General features: G+C 38.6%; 1 protein-coding gene across 2 annotated transcripts in view; it reads right to left on the bottom strand.

Moving 5' to 3' along the window:
* Window positions 1–1,372: 1,372 nt before the first annotated feature.
* The window catches only part of LOC120045690 (KH domain-containing, RNA-binding, signal transduction-associated protein 2-like), a 124,500-nt gene continuing 114,132 nt past the window's right edge, over window positions 1,373–11,740 (bottom strand). The window contains exons 7-10 of one of the 2 annotated variants that reach the window (XM_038990632.1): window positions 6,449–6,567; window positions 3,925–3,983; window positions 3,147–3,154; window positions 1,373–1,462 (exon numbers count right to left, since the gene is read on the bottom strand). In XM_038990632.1, coding sequence (XP_038846560.1) covers window positions 1,373–1,462; window positions 3,147–3,154; window positions 3,925–3,983; window positions 6,449–6,567 — 276 coding nt within the window. The remainder of the gene's footprint in view (window positions 1,463–3,146; window positions 3,155–3,924; window positions 3,984–6,448; window positions 6,568–11,740) is intronic. The other variant, XM_038990633.1, reaches the window with a different exon arrangement.

Genomic DNA, 11,740 nt, shown 5'->3' with positions numbered 1-11,740 from the left:
AACTTTTTTATAATCATTTATAAATTGGCAAACGCAAAATTTGAGTTATTATTAGGGTTACCTGCTTAAGGTTTAGTCATCAGATCTACTGTCTTAATAAGCCTTCAGTCTTCATGTCTACTAGTCACAAAACACAATTCAGATCTCTAAACGGCCATCAGCGGAGGTCATATATAAAAGCACTGGAAATACAGCAGCTTTCTAAGGTTGAATAAGAAAAATGGAAAAGAGAAAGACAGCAGAGACACTGATGGGTTGCTGATAAAAGACACAGCAATCTAAGTCCATCCCATTCATTCACTCAGTGATGGCATACGAGTGTGAATGTCTACAATATTCACATACTGTTTGTCGAGAACTGTATACGAGCCAAGTTGAAAAGGTTGAAGGCATTTAGACAATATTATGGTAGTATAGGGGGACTTTCTTACCTCTTTTATCGCCATATCATTCTCAGAGACATGCTAGTGCAAACAAGTCAATCAGAATTTGTGTTTAATAAGGTCAAACTTAGAGAATAGCTTAAAAATCCATTTATTAGTCTAAACAGTTGCTTTCCATTAACATGTTATACATTTAAAATTACTAACCAAGATTCAAGGAACAATTTGGCTCTTACTTTGAAAGTATTTAACAAAAGATTCTTTATCGTGTTACTGCATGTTATCTACACAACAACTACGAAGACAAGTCTCGAAAATTCATTTTTTTTGGACTTTCTGTATCAAAAAACATTTTAGCAATGACCTGAAACCAAGCAGGCATTTAGTACTAGAAACAAGTACTTCAAATGTTTCTGTTTTACCAAAAAGTTTCAGCTTTATTAACAAATTATGGCAAAACAAATTTACCAATTTATGGCCACCTATTTAGAGAAGCTTACACATGGTGCTTTATGTTATTTTAATATATGTTTTATTTACAAATACAAGTTAAACACAGAACAGAGCACTTGTAGTAAGCTACATACATAGCTGATTGCTTTCAACCCAACACGAAAAATGTTTAATTAGTTTTACAAGATCAAAATCTAACATCATAACAAATATAGAAAAAAATAAGTTATCACCTATGTTAACTTTACTCAATAGTAGCAACCCATTTTCATCCTGAAATCAAAGTTCCCTAAGGGCTATCAAGAAGCATCAAGTTCTGTGACAACTTCATGCTTTTATTTTCCGAGGGACAGACAATCATTGACAACCAAGAACAACATTCCAATGTTTATTGAAACACAAGTGTCTTTCTTTTGTTTTCTCTACTAATTGTTCTAAAAAAAGAGTCCATGTTATAAAAAAATCTAACATTTCTGGGAGGAAATTAAACAATCATATGGTTGTCTTATGTCGGAGGTCACAGATGTGGAGCCCCTTCAATATCTACCATAGGGATGTTCTCTGTAGCCCACACGTGAGATCCTTGCTGCTGGGGCTTTGAGTGTTGGACGGGTTGTAGTCCACTCCTCTTCTGCAAGAGGTAGAGTTCAGACAACATTATATACTGTAGTAAGATACTAACTCATATCAAGTTCAAAGTAAGGAACTACTGTAATTTTCTGTGGTAGACCAAAGACAAACCATAATAAGTCAAAGACAAACTAAACTTTGAGTTCAATTCAACCTGTCTAAGCAATGCTTATGTTTTGTTTACTACTACCTGTGAGCATGTCTAATTGTGACATACTGTATGTTTGTTTGCCAAAGTTTATCTATAGGTGGGTAATGAAGCAGCAAATACATTTTCCCTGTAGAAATTGGTCTTGGTCAATGACCAATTCAATGATTCCCTTCACAGACTTGCTTTTGCTTCACGCTCGCTGTTCTTTCCACTTCAATGGTTGAGTATGCAATGTCACCCTAATTTAATGATCAATAAGCTTCATTCATAATATGTGCTGGGGATCAACGCTCTATGAACTTTACAGAACATACAATACAAAGTAGTGTGTCCCTAGCCACTCCTGTTAGCCCTCATCCACATGTCATACCAAGTTATAAGACCAAGTCATTCTATTTCTATGGGCAATACTGCATCACATGATACTATTATGTGTATAAGGCAATACCATGTAACTTGTTGTCACATGGGATGGGACTATAGCTGCTGGAGGAGCTGCAAAAGGGTTACATTAATACAGGCTATTCAAAAAATAGAAAATCCTTGTCATATCTTGGACATTAATCCTTCTTAACAAGGGCATGCATGTCCATGAGAGTATTCTCAGGTCCTTGTTTTCTGCTGCAGGTACCACTGGGGCTACTGCTCTCAGCACAGTAAATTAATTACATGAGCGTTCTGTCCTCTGTCGGCCCAAAACTGAGCTCTGGCTCATTCAGGCTGCAGTTTCAAGTTTCAAGTTTTCATGTCACGTGCACAAGTACAATGAAATGCCTTTCTTGCAAACTCTAAACCCAACAATGCAGTAATCAATATCAATGTAGAGCTAAAAAAAATAACATAAGGTAGTGTGTGTGTGTGTGTGTGTGTGTGTGTGTGTGTGTGTGTGTGTGTGTGTGTGTGTGTGTGTGTGTGTGTGTGTGTGTGTGTGTGTGTGTGTGTGTGTGTGTGTGTGTGTGTGTGTGTGTGCGTGCGTGCTTGCGTGTGTCTATGTGTGTGTGCGTGAGTGTGTAGAGTCCTGTGAGTGTGCATAGAGACAGTGAAAAAAATGTAATAAAATAAAGGGTCAACTCAGCCATTTTGTTAGCAGTCTTATCGTTTAGGGATAGAAGCTGTTCAGGTGCTTGTTGGTGTCAGACTTGATGCACCAGTACCGCTTGTCGTGCGGAAGCAGAGAGAACAGTCTATGGCTTGGGTGGCTGGAGCTCATTTTTTGAGTCAAATTACATAAAGAGCAAATTCCTTCACTGTGCAGAGCTCTGGTTCTATGTCGCAAAGTGTTTATGGAGCAGAAAATCAAATCATTGGTTTTTGTTGCGTCCACACTTCATCTGTGCTGAAAATGAATGACCGTGATGTAGCAGACCTACACTGGAAATCAGCTTCAGTGGAGAGCAGAGGGCTAAGAGCCAAGAGCAGAAGCATCCCTGATCTGGTATCCAATCTAATCCACAATTAGGGCACATGTTCAAAAGGCAGAACGCTGGCGGAACATCCATCTCCACCTTTTCACTAGGCATCAGTCAGACCTCTGGGCCTTCACTGGCGCACATTGTGCTGTGCTGCATCTCTAATCAAATCCTGGCCTGTAGCTAGCTTGCTAGCCAAAGGGTATGATGGGCAATGCATACAGAAGCTGATCCTTGGACCTGAATGACGCAGGTTGACCTTAGTCATGAATCTTGCCCTGGAGGGAGAACTGAGCGATTTCCGCTAGATGGGCCAGCTGCAAAGTCAAAATTGTCTATATTGTAAAAATTCATGAAATGTTTTATTTATTTTGGTTCTTAATTTAAGGTTAGGGCTAGGCATTAGGGTTAGCAGTGTGGTTAACGTTAGGGTTAGGTTTAAAATCAGATTTTATGACTTTGTGGCTGTGCAAGCTAGTGACCCCTCTACAGAGCTGCCTCCAGAGCAAGATTCATGACAATAAATGCCAACTTTCCTGAATGACCAGGCCTAGGCCAAAACTATGGGGCATCTTTCTTTATCTCTCAGCTGTGAAACATTACCTCCTCTATGGATCGTGATGGAGGAGCTGCCAGTATTGTCCAGTGAGAGCTGGGAGCCATGACTGTCGCATTAAAGCCTAGCAGGTAGTCCCATTTAAAGGAAGGAGAAGCCATTGAGGTTTTATAATGGAGGTGGCTTGAGGCCATGATAGCCTTGGTTTTAAAGAACTCTCATGAATATTCAAGCATTGGTAATAGCACAGGGATATTGTACATTATGAGAGTCGGTTTGTGGCCTTCATTTCAGGGCTTCGGAACAGTGTAAATAAAATAAGTAAATGCGCTATGCTTTTACCGTAATTGTTGTAGGCTTCGTCATTGGTTCCATGGCCATATTCGTAATAGTCAGAAATGCTGAAAAATAAAAAAGGTTATTAAAAAACAATGTTGAGACAAAGAGGAGCGTAATAACTTCCATTAGTCAAGCTCTTTACAAAGGGCTTTGGGCCTCTCACTAATGCAGTACAGTATACAGTTGAAGTCGGAATTTTACATACACTTAGGTTGGAGTCATTAAAAGTCGTTTTTCAACCACTCCACAAATTTCTTGTTAACAAACTATAGTTTTGTCAAGTCGGTTAGGACATCTACTTTGTGCATAACACAAGTAATTTTTCCAACAATTGTTTACAGACAGATTATTTCACTTATAATTCACTGTTTCACAATTCCAGTAGGTCAGGAGTTTACATACACTAAGTTGACTGTGTCTTTTAACAGCTTGGAAAATCCAAGAAAATTATGTCATGGCTTTAGAAGGTTCTGATAGGCTAATTGACATAATTTGAGTCAATTGGAGGTGTACCTGGGGATGTATTTCAAGGCCTACCTTCACAATCAGTGCCTCTTTGCTTGACATCATGGGAAAATCAAAAGAAATCAGCCAAGACCTCAGAAAAAAAGATTGTAGACCTCCACAAGTCTGGTTCATCTTGGGAGCAATTTCCAAACGCCTGAAGGTACTACGTTCATCCGTACAAACAATAGTACGCAAGTATAAACACCATGGGACCATGCAGCCGTCATACCGCTCAGGAAGGAGACGCGTTCTGTCTCCTAGAGATCAACGTACTTTGGTGCGAAAAGTGCAAATCAATCCCAGAACAACAGCAAAGGACCTTGTGAAGATGCTGGAGGAAACAGGTACAAAATTATCTATATTTACAGTAAACGAGTCCTATATCGACATAACCTGAAAGGCCGCTCAGCAAGGAAGAAGCCACTGCTCCAAAACCGCCAGAAAAAAAAGTGCACATGGGGACAACGATCGTACTTTTTGGAGAAATGTCCTCTGGTCTGATGAAACAAACAAAAAGGGAACTGTTTGGCCATAATGACCATCGTTATGTTTGGAGGAAAAAGGGGGATGCTTGCAAGCCAAAGAACACCATCCCAACCGTGGAGCACTGGGGTGGCAGCATCATGTTGTGGGGGTGCTTTGCTGCAGGAAGGACTAGTGCACTTAACAAAATAGATGACATCATGAGAAAGGAAAAGTATGTGTATATATTGAAGCAACATCTCAAGACATCAGTCAGGAAGTTAAAGCTTGGTCGCAAATGGTCTTCCAAATGTACAATGACCCCAAGCATACTTCCAAAGTTGTGGCAAAATGACTTAAGGACAACAAAGTCAAGGTATTAGAGTGGTCATCACAAAGCCCTGACCTCAATCCTATAGAAAAGTTGTGGGCAGAACTGAAAAAGCATGTGCGAGCAAGGAGGCCTTCAAACCTGACTCAGTTGCACCAGCTCTGTCAGGAGGAATGGGCCAAAATTCACCCAACTTATTGTGGGAAGCTTGTGGAAGGCTAGGTTTGACCCAAGTTAAACAATTTAAAGGCAATGCTACCAAATACTAATTGAGTGTATGTAAACTTCTGACCCACTGGGAATGTGATGAAAGAAATAAAAGCTGAAATAAATCATTCTCTCTACTATTATTTTGGCATTTCACATTCTTAAAATAAAGTGGTGATCCTAACTGACCTAAGACAGGGAATTAAATGTCAGGAATTGTGAAATACTGATTTTAAATGTATTCGGCTAAGGTGTATGTAAACTTCCGACTTCAACTGTATATACATTTTGTATTTTATTTTGAAGATGATTCATCATTGTATCACCACAACCAACTACGCCACTCTCTGATGGCACTTTCACCGTCAACAATGCTGCAATGCCGATTCATGATTCAGTATTCCAAAATTGTTTTAGATTACCTGCCGTCCTGATTGACTGTCTAATACAAATGGTACGGTTATTTAGAAGGGGGGAATATGAGGCCTTAATACTGATTATGTTAGTCCAATATTTACAGATGTAATCGAAATAGTAAAAAAAAAAAATCCTCTCATTAAATATATTGTACATTGTGTTAGTTCTTTAATCCCCATTAATGATTTACACTGTATATTTAATTTGAAGTGATGTGTGAAGTACAGAATATTGTATATACAAAAAATATAAAGGAAACACAGGTATAACTCTATTACTATGCAATAAGTTAAAAGGTGCTAACGGGCTTATCTGAAACGGCCAAACTTCACTAAAAACCTTTTGAATAAGACAAAGTGCTCTCAGGAGAGGTTGCTTCACAGTAATATTGCAAATACTGCAGTTAAGAACAAAAATCTATATTGGGGAGGAAGACAAAGACTGAGAAATTGGCAATGTTCTAAACAAACGAGAATGGAGAATGGTCTGCCAATTATGTGCATATGTATGCAAACAATTTTCATACTTGAACAAAATTACGTTTACCTTACAAAAAGAGGAATGCTTAAGTATGCAAAGTTTGCCTTCTCTTAGCTAACTCACCTCTTTGACTGATTGCTGTAGTTCTCCTCATAGGCATCATAACTCTGGTCATCATATTCACCGTCATATCCATCATCATAGCCCTGCAGGTCAAATAAAAAGCATGCTGCATAAGAAACCTCTGCCAATGTAAAAGCAGCTCTGTTTCAAACCTAGCAGGAGTCTTAATTGTTTAGGGTTGGGACATTAAAAAATCAATGCTTTATTCCATGGGCGAAAGATCTCTGTTACACATATAGTCCCTGAATGGGAGGGGTGACAACACTAAATCATGTCTAACAAGGACTATTGATTAGGGTTTGCAGGGAAGCTGTCTTGCTAGCAGGGTTTATCAGACACTCTGTTCACCTCTGACCTTTAGCCAACACTAATACGGCCTTTACTCTTGATCAGTGACTATTTTAATGATCAACACAGAGAAAAAAGTAACTTCAGTATAAACCTGCCGCTCATCAATGAAGTACAAAATAATAATGTAGTAAAATACATATATACTGTGTATAAACATGATACTCTAAGGTCTGACAACAAAGTACATAAATCCGGTTGTACATGATCTAATTATTGTAGACTGTACACTATTTTGTATCCAAGGAATGGGGAAAGCATATTAAAGGAGAAATGTACTGCTATTCGCTTCATTACTATTTAGTTAAAGTCCATACTACAATACAGTCTGTACTCAGTTTTTCTATTTCTGTAGTTGTAGAAACAACACTTGCTATCCTTGAGTCATGATTGCGAAACACTTTCCCCAGACTTCACTGTCTTAAACACCCACAATTCCCAGAGAGCGATTGTTTCAGCGACGGTCTTCTTATTTTTATTTCTAATACTTATATGATTGTGTTTACCGTAATGTCTTCCCAGACACTGGAGAAGACAGGAAAATAGGCATACAGTATATCTTCCTTTAATGAGCCTGGCTGCACAGAGGCTGCAGACAGTCAGTGTTCATATTATGACAAGGCTGTTGTAGCAGACCCAGGCTCCAGGCTGAGCTACTCTTTTCAAAGTGTGCTACTGCTGTTTAATCCTCTCTGCTGTCACTGCCATGTTTATTTCTGGCCCTGCTATCTCCTCTGTCACAATTCTGAAGGTGAAGCCACTTTCTAATCATTGGATCTTGCTTATTTTAAGCATTTTGGTTGGTTTTCAAAGTGCATAATTTCTGTCAATCATCATCATTCTGTAATCTCCTGGGGTCTTCTCATCCTTGTACTCACACAAAAAATGTCTGCCATTGCAAATTACAGTCTCTTTCTTTTGATTAATAGCTTCAATATCCATCAAAGTTAGGGGATCTTTTTATTTTACCTTTATTTAACTAGGCAAGTCAGTTAAGAACAAATGTTTATTTACAATGACAGCCTACCCCGGCGACACTGGGCCAATTGTGCGCCCGCCCTATGGGACTCCCAATCACAGTCGGATGTGATTCAGCCTGGATTCGAACCAGGGACTGTAGTTCGCCTCTTGCACTGAGATGCAGTGCCTTAGACCACTGCCCCAATCAGGAGCCCCGCTGATGATATTGAACAAGCCAGGAGTAAATAAATTAAGTGAACTAGTATACATAGAATCTTTGCATTCACAGTAAATGCTGATGTCACTGTCAGTACAAAGGAACTGGTGACGGTTCGCCTCAGAACACCTTAGCTGTGAAGAAGTTTAATCATAGAAAGTCATGATCATCATCTGACTGTTTTAATAACCTACCAGAAAATACAAGGGTTTGGTGCTACAATAATAACCCTGCAATAATCTTCTCCAAAGATATGAATATTATCCAACTACATGGATAGCTTTATTGCTATGAAAACCACTTCTGCCAAGACTTTCATGCGAGAATACTCATCAGCTGCCTTATGACAGACAGTCTTCATGTGACTTTAATAATTCCCTTCCCTCACAGCTACTTGGAATAAATATTAAATAACATTCTCTATTTTAATAACGCATGCTACAGTAGCTTCTCTACATAAAGTATGTTAAAAAAAAGACATGGGAAAAGTTGTCAAATGAAGCTTTAGTCTACTGAGATATCCGCCTGTCTCTTTTGTTGGCTCAAGACTATTTAAATTCTGCTTTGGGCTCTTGTGTGGCTTTATACAAGTATGAACATGAATTTGACTAAATTGAAGTTAGGGATTATGTCAGGGATTAAGTTGTTCAGGGGATCTAATTTCACTTCCTCTATCTATGAGTATTTTTCCATAATGACAGGGTCAGAGGCCTACCTATCTCATTAACTGACCGTTTTGTTAGCATTCCCAGCTGACAGAACGCACCACATCGCCTCGGCACTGTTTGCCGCTGACATGTAAAACAGTCAGGGGAGAGACGGCCAGGATCATGTCAATAGAGAACAATTCTGCAATTACATATTGCTTCAATTTCAAGGTTATCATGTACTTGCGTTGTAACAAAATGGAATGTAATTATCCCTACATTCTCCAGACATGTCCTAAAAATAAAATAAATGATTTGGTGACAGATTACTTTCACTCATTATGTATAATAAATGTACTGCTTTCCAATTTCCACTACCATGACAGCTAGTCTGAACGACTGTTGTTGACGTTTTTCAATGGAAAAAAAACATTAAAAATGAAAATGTGACCTGATCTGTGAACTGTTCCTAACTACGTTGGATGTCAAATGTGAGATGCGGTCTAACAGCTTTTGATTGGCTACTGTCTTGCTACAGTATCACTATATCAATATCATGCTTGTTTACAGAGCCCTGTATTTTCACCTCGCTGAACTTTACATGCTTTTGCAAGACGCAATGCATAACGGGTGCTGCGGTCGGCCAGGCCCTCTAGTTAATGAAGCATGATCCTTATATTTCAACACTCATTTGAAAAACCAATTAACGCTGGTGCTATTGAACAAGCCAGGAGGAAATAAATCAAGTGTTAACACACGGGCTGGAGAGTCCTGGCTCACTGTAATTAGGACAGCGAGGAGCGTAAGGAGCTAAAGGCCGTCAGCTCTATGCTTCATTATCAATTGACAACCTGTATGTTCCGTGACAGTGACTGATCTGCACACAGGGCTGCCTCTGAATGCAGAGCCCCGAAAATGAGAAAGGAGTGTAAATGAGTGGTGGGTTCCTTTGTCTTTCTGCTTCAATCCAGTTTTTGTGGCTGAACGGACTTGATTTTACTGCTATGCATATTCAAGCGACACACTCTGCTTTATGCATTTCACATTTATTGCAGCATGTGAGAGACATAAAAAGAGTCCACAAAAAGGGAGTACTTCTCAAGCTGTTATTAAGTCTGGGAGTTTTCCTTCTATTTGAATCAAATGAGTAATATAAAGTAACATAATAAACATACAAATCCAAATAGTGAAGACCTTGGAGAGAGCACTGTTCTCATGACCAAATAGGGTTATGGTCCTAACTGGTCTCATAGAGAAATAAGAATATTTTGTATTTGCCAAATTTATTTTGTAGCTTTCCTCCTCTTCTAAGGCCTTCAGGAATCCCTTGGATTGCAACTGATACCAAGGCTTTTGGGTATTCCGCCTACTTCTGATTCAGAGTATGAAATTATTAAACAATCTATTTGAGGTGTGTGTCTTACATGTGTTTTATTAAACAGGGGAGTTGTGCATGGAGAATTCCATTTCCATAATTAGTTCACAAATGGGAACTCAGCAGTGTAACCAAGCCTATTGTTAAAAAGCAATTACTCTAGACGTGCATGCCATCCTTAAAGGTAGCCCAAGAAAAGCAATTTTGTTCCATTTTATCATGCATGGTGTTCCTAGAATGCAAGCTTTTTCCCATATGTAGAATAGTGAGCATAAAAAAATAGGGTGCATAAAAGAGCTACATCAATATTTTATCTGACACCACATTTGAGAAATACACACATTGATTCAACTATTATAATTTCACATATCTTTGGAGATCACATAGAGAAAAGAGTGTTCCATTTCCACAGTGTGATGTTGGGCTATTATATCTATTCTGATCGGGGATAAATATATATATTTTTCAAAGCCTCATCAAGCCCTGCATTTAATCACATTATGGCCTTCTCTGCATAGCCTCTGTAGAGTTGGTGTGTTCAGATTTGTAACACTAAGAAATACAATACACATTCTTTAATTTTCCTTTTTCATGTGTATTGTTTGTGGTGTGCCATCAGAGACAGAGTATGCGATTTAGTATTGGCCTTAAGACTTATCAAGCACACATTAATCTGGTTTGGATCTTGGCCAATGATCTCGGACAAGAGTGTTGAGCTTAGTTTAGGTCTGGATCAGACCTGGGTTCAAATACTGTTTTAAATATTTCAATTACTTTCACACACATTTCGAAGTAAGTATTTGGACTATTTTGGTTAGAAAAATACAATCGTTGAATATGGAATGTATTTGGAAATACATTTGGAAAGTATTGGCATGTATTTTCAAATACAAATATTTAAATACTCCATGTATTTGAACCCAGGTGTGTTTGGTCCTTGTTTATTAAGGCATGTATTTGAACCCAGGTGTGTTTGGTCCTTGTGTATTAAGGCATGTATTTGAATCCAGGTGTGTTTGGTCCTCATATATTAAGGCATGTATTTGAACCCAGGTGTGTTTGGTCCTCGTGTATTAAGGCATGTATTTGAATCCAGGTCTGGTCTGGATCTGGGTCTCAAGAGGTTTGCTCTAGATCTTGTGGTGTCTGGAAATGATGTGGGTCTATGTAAGTTGTGTGTAAGTTCTTGTAGTCCCCTCTTTTCCCTTCCTTTGTACACGGTTAGTATTATTTATTATTTCCTCTTATTTTTGGTGGAGTCATTGCATATGATATATATTTAGTAATTCTATGATTAATTCTATTTAAAAGACAATTGTTGCTTGATATGCATAATTGTAGCAAGTCTTCTGTTCAGTCTGGTCTAGACATCTATTGTCAAGCCCAAATCATGGAATCCCAATCACAACACCTACCGAAAACTTTTGTAATACAGTTTAGAAATAATTCAGTTCTGCCACTGCCAGCTCTGCCATAGTTGGCAAGCCAGTAAATTAGCTTGATGAAACAGCAAACCACTACATTCCCTCTGAAGTGAGTGAATTCACAAAATAGCAGGATCCATTTAGTTTTTTGTTGTTAATTGTTGTTTGGCTTGAAGTGGGAGTGGATGAGAAGCAGGAAATCAACCGGCTTCAGCTGTGCTGATCCACGGAAGAGCTGATTACCTGGATTTCAATACGTTGATTTGTTTAAACAAAAGAAGCGGTAAAACCATGCAACATGATGTTTATTCATATTATGTT

The sequence above is a fragment of the Salvelinus namaycush genome, chromosome 4 (genome assembly GCF_016432855.1).
Source record: "Salvelinus namaycush isolate Seneca chromosome 4, SaNama_1.0, whole genome shotgun sequence".
NCBI lineage: Eukaryota > Metazoa > Chordata > Actinopteri > Salmoniformes > Salmonidae > Salvelinus > Salvelinus namaycush.
The sequence above is the reverse complement of the archived record's forward strand: the minus strand, read 5'-3'. Positions and strand labels throughout refer to the sequence as shown.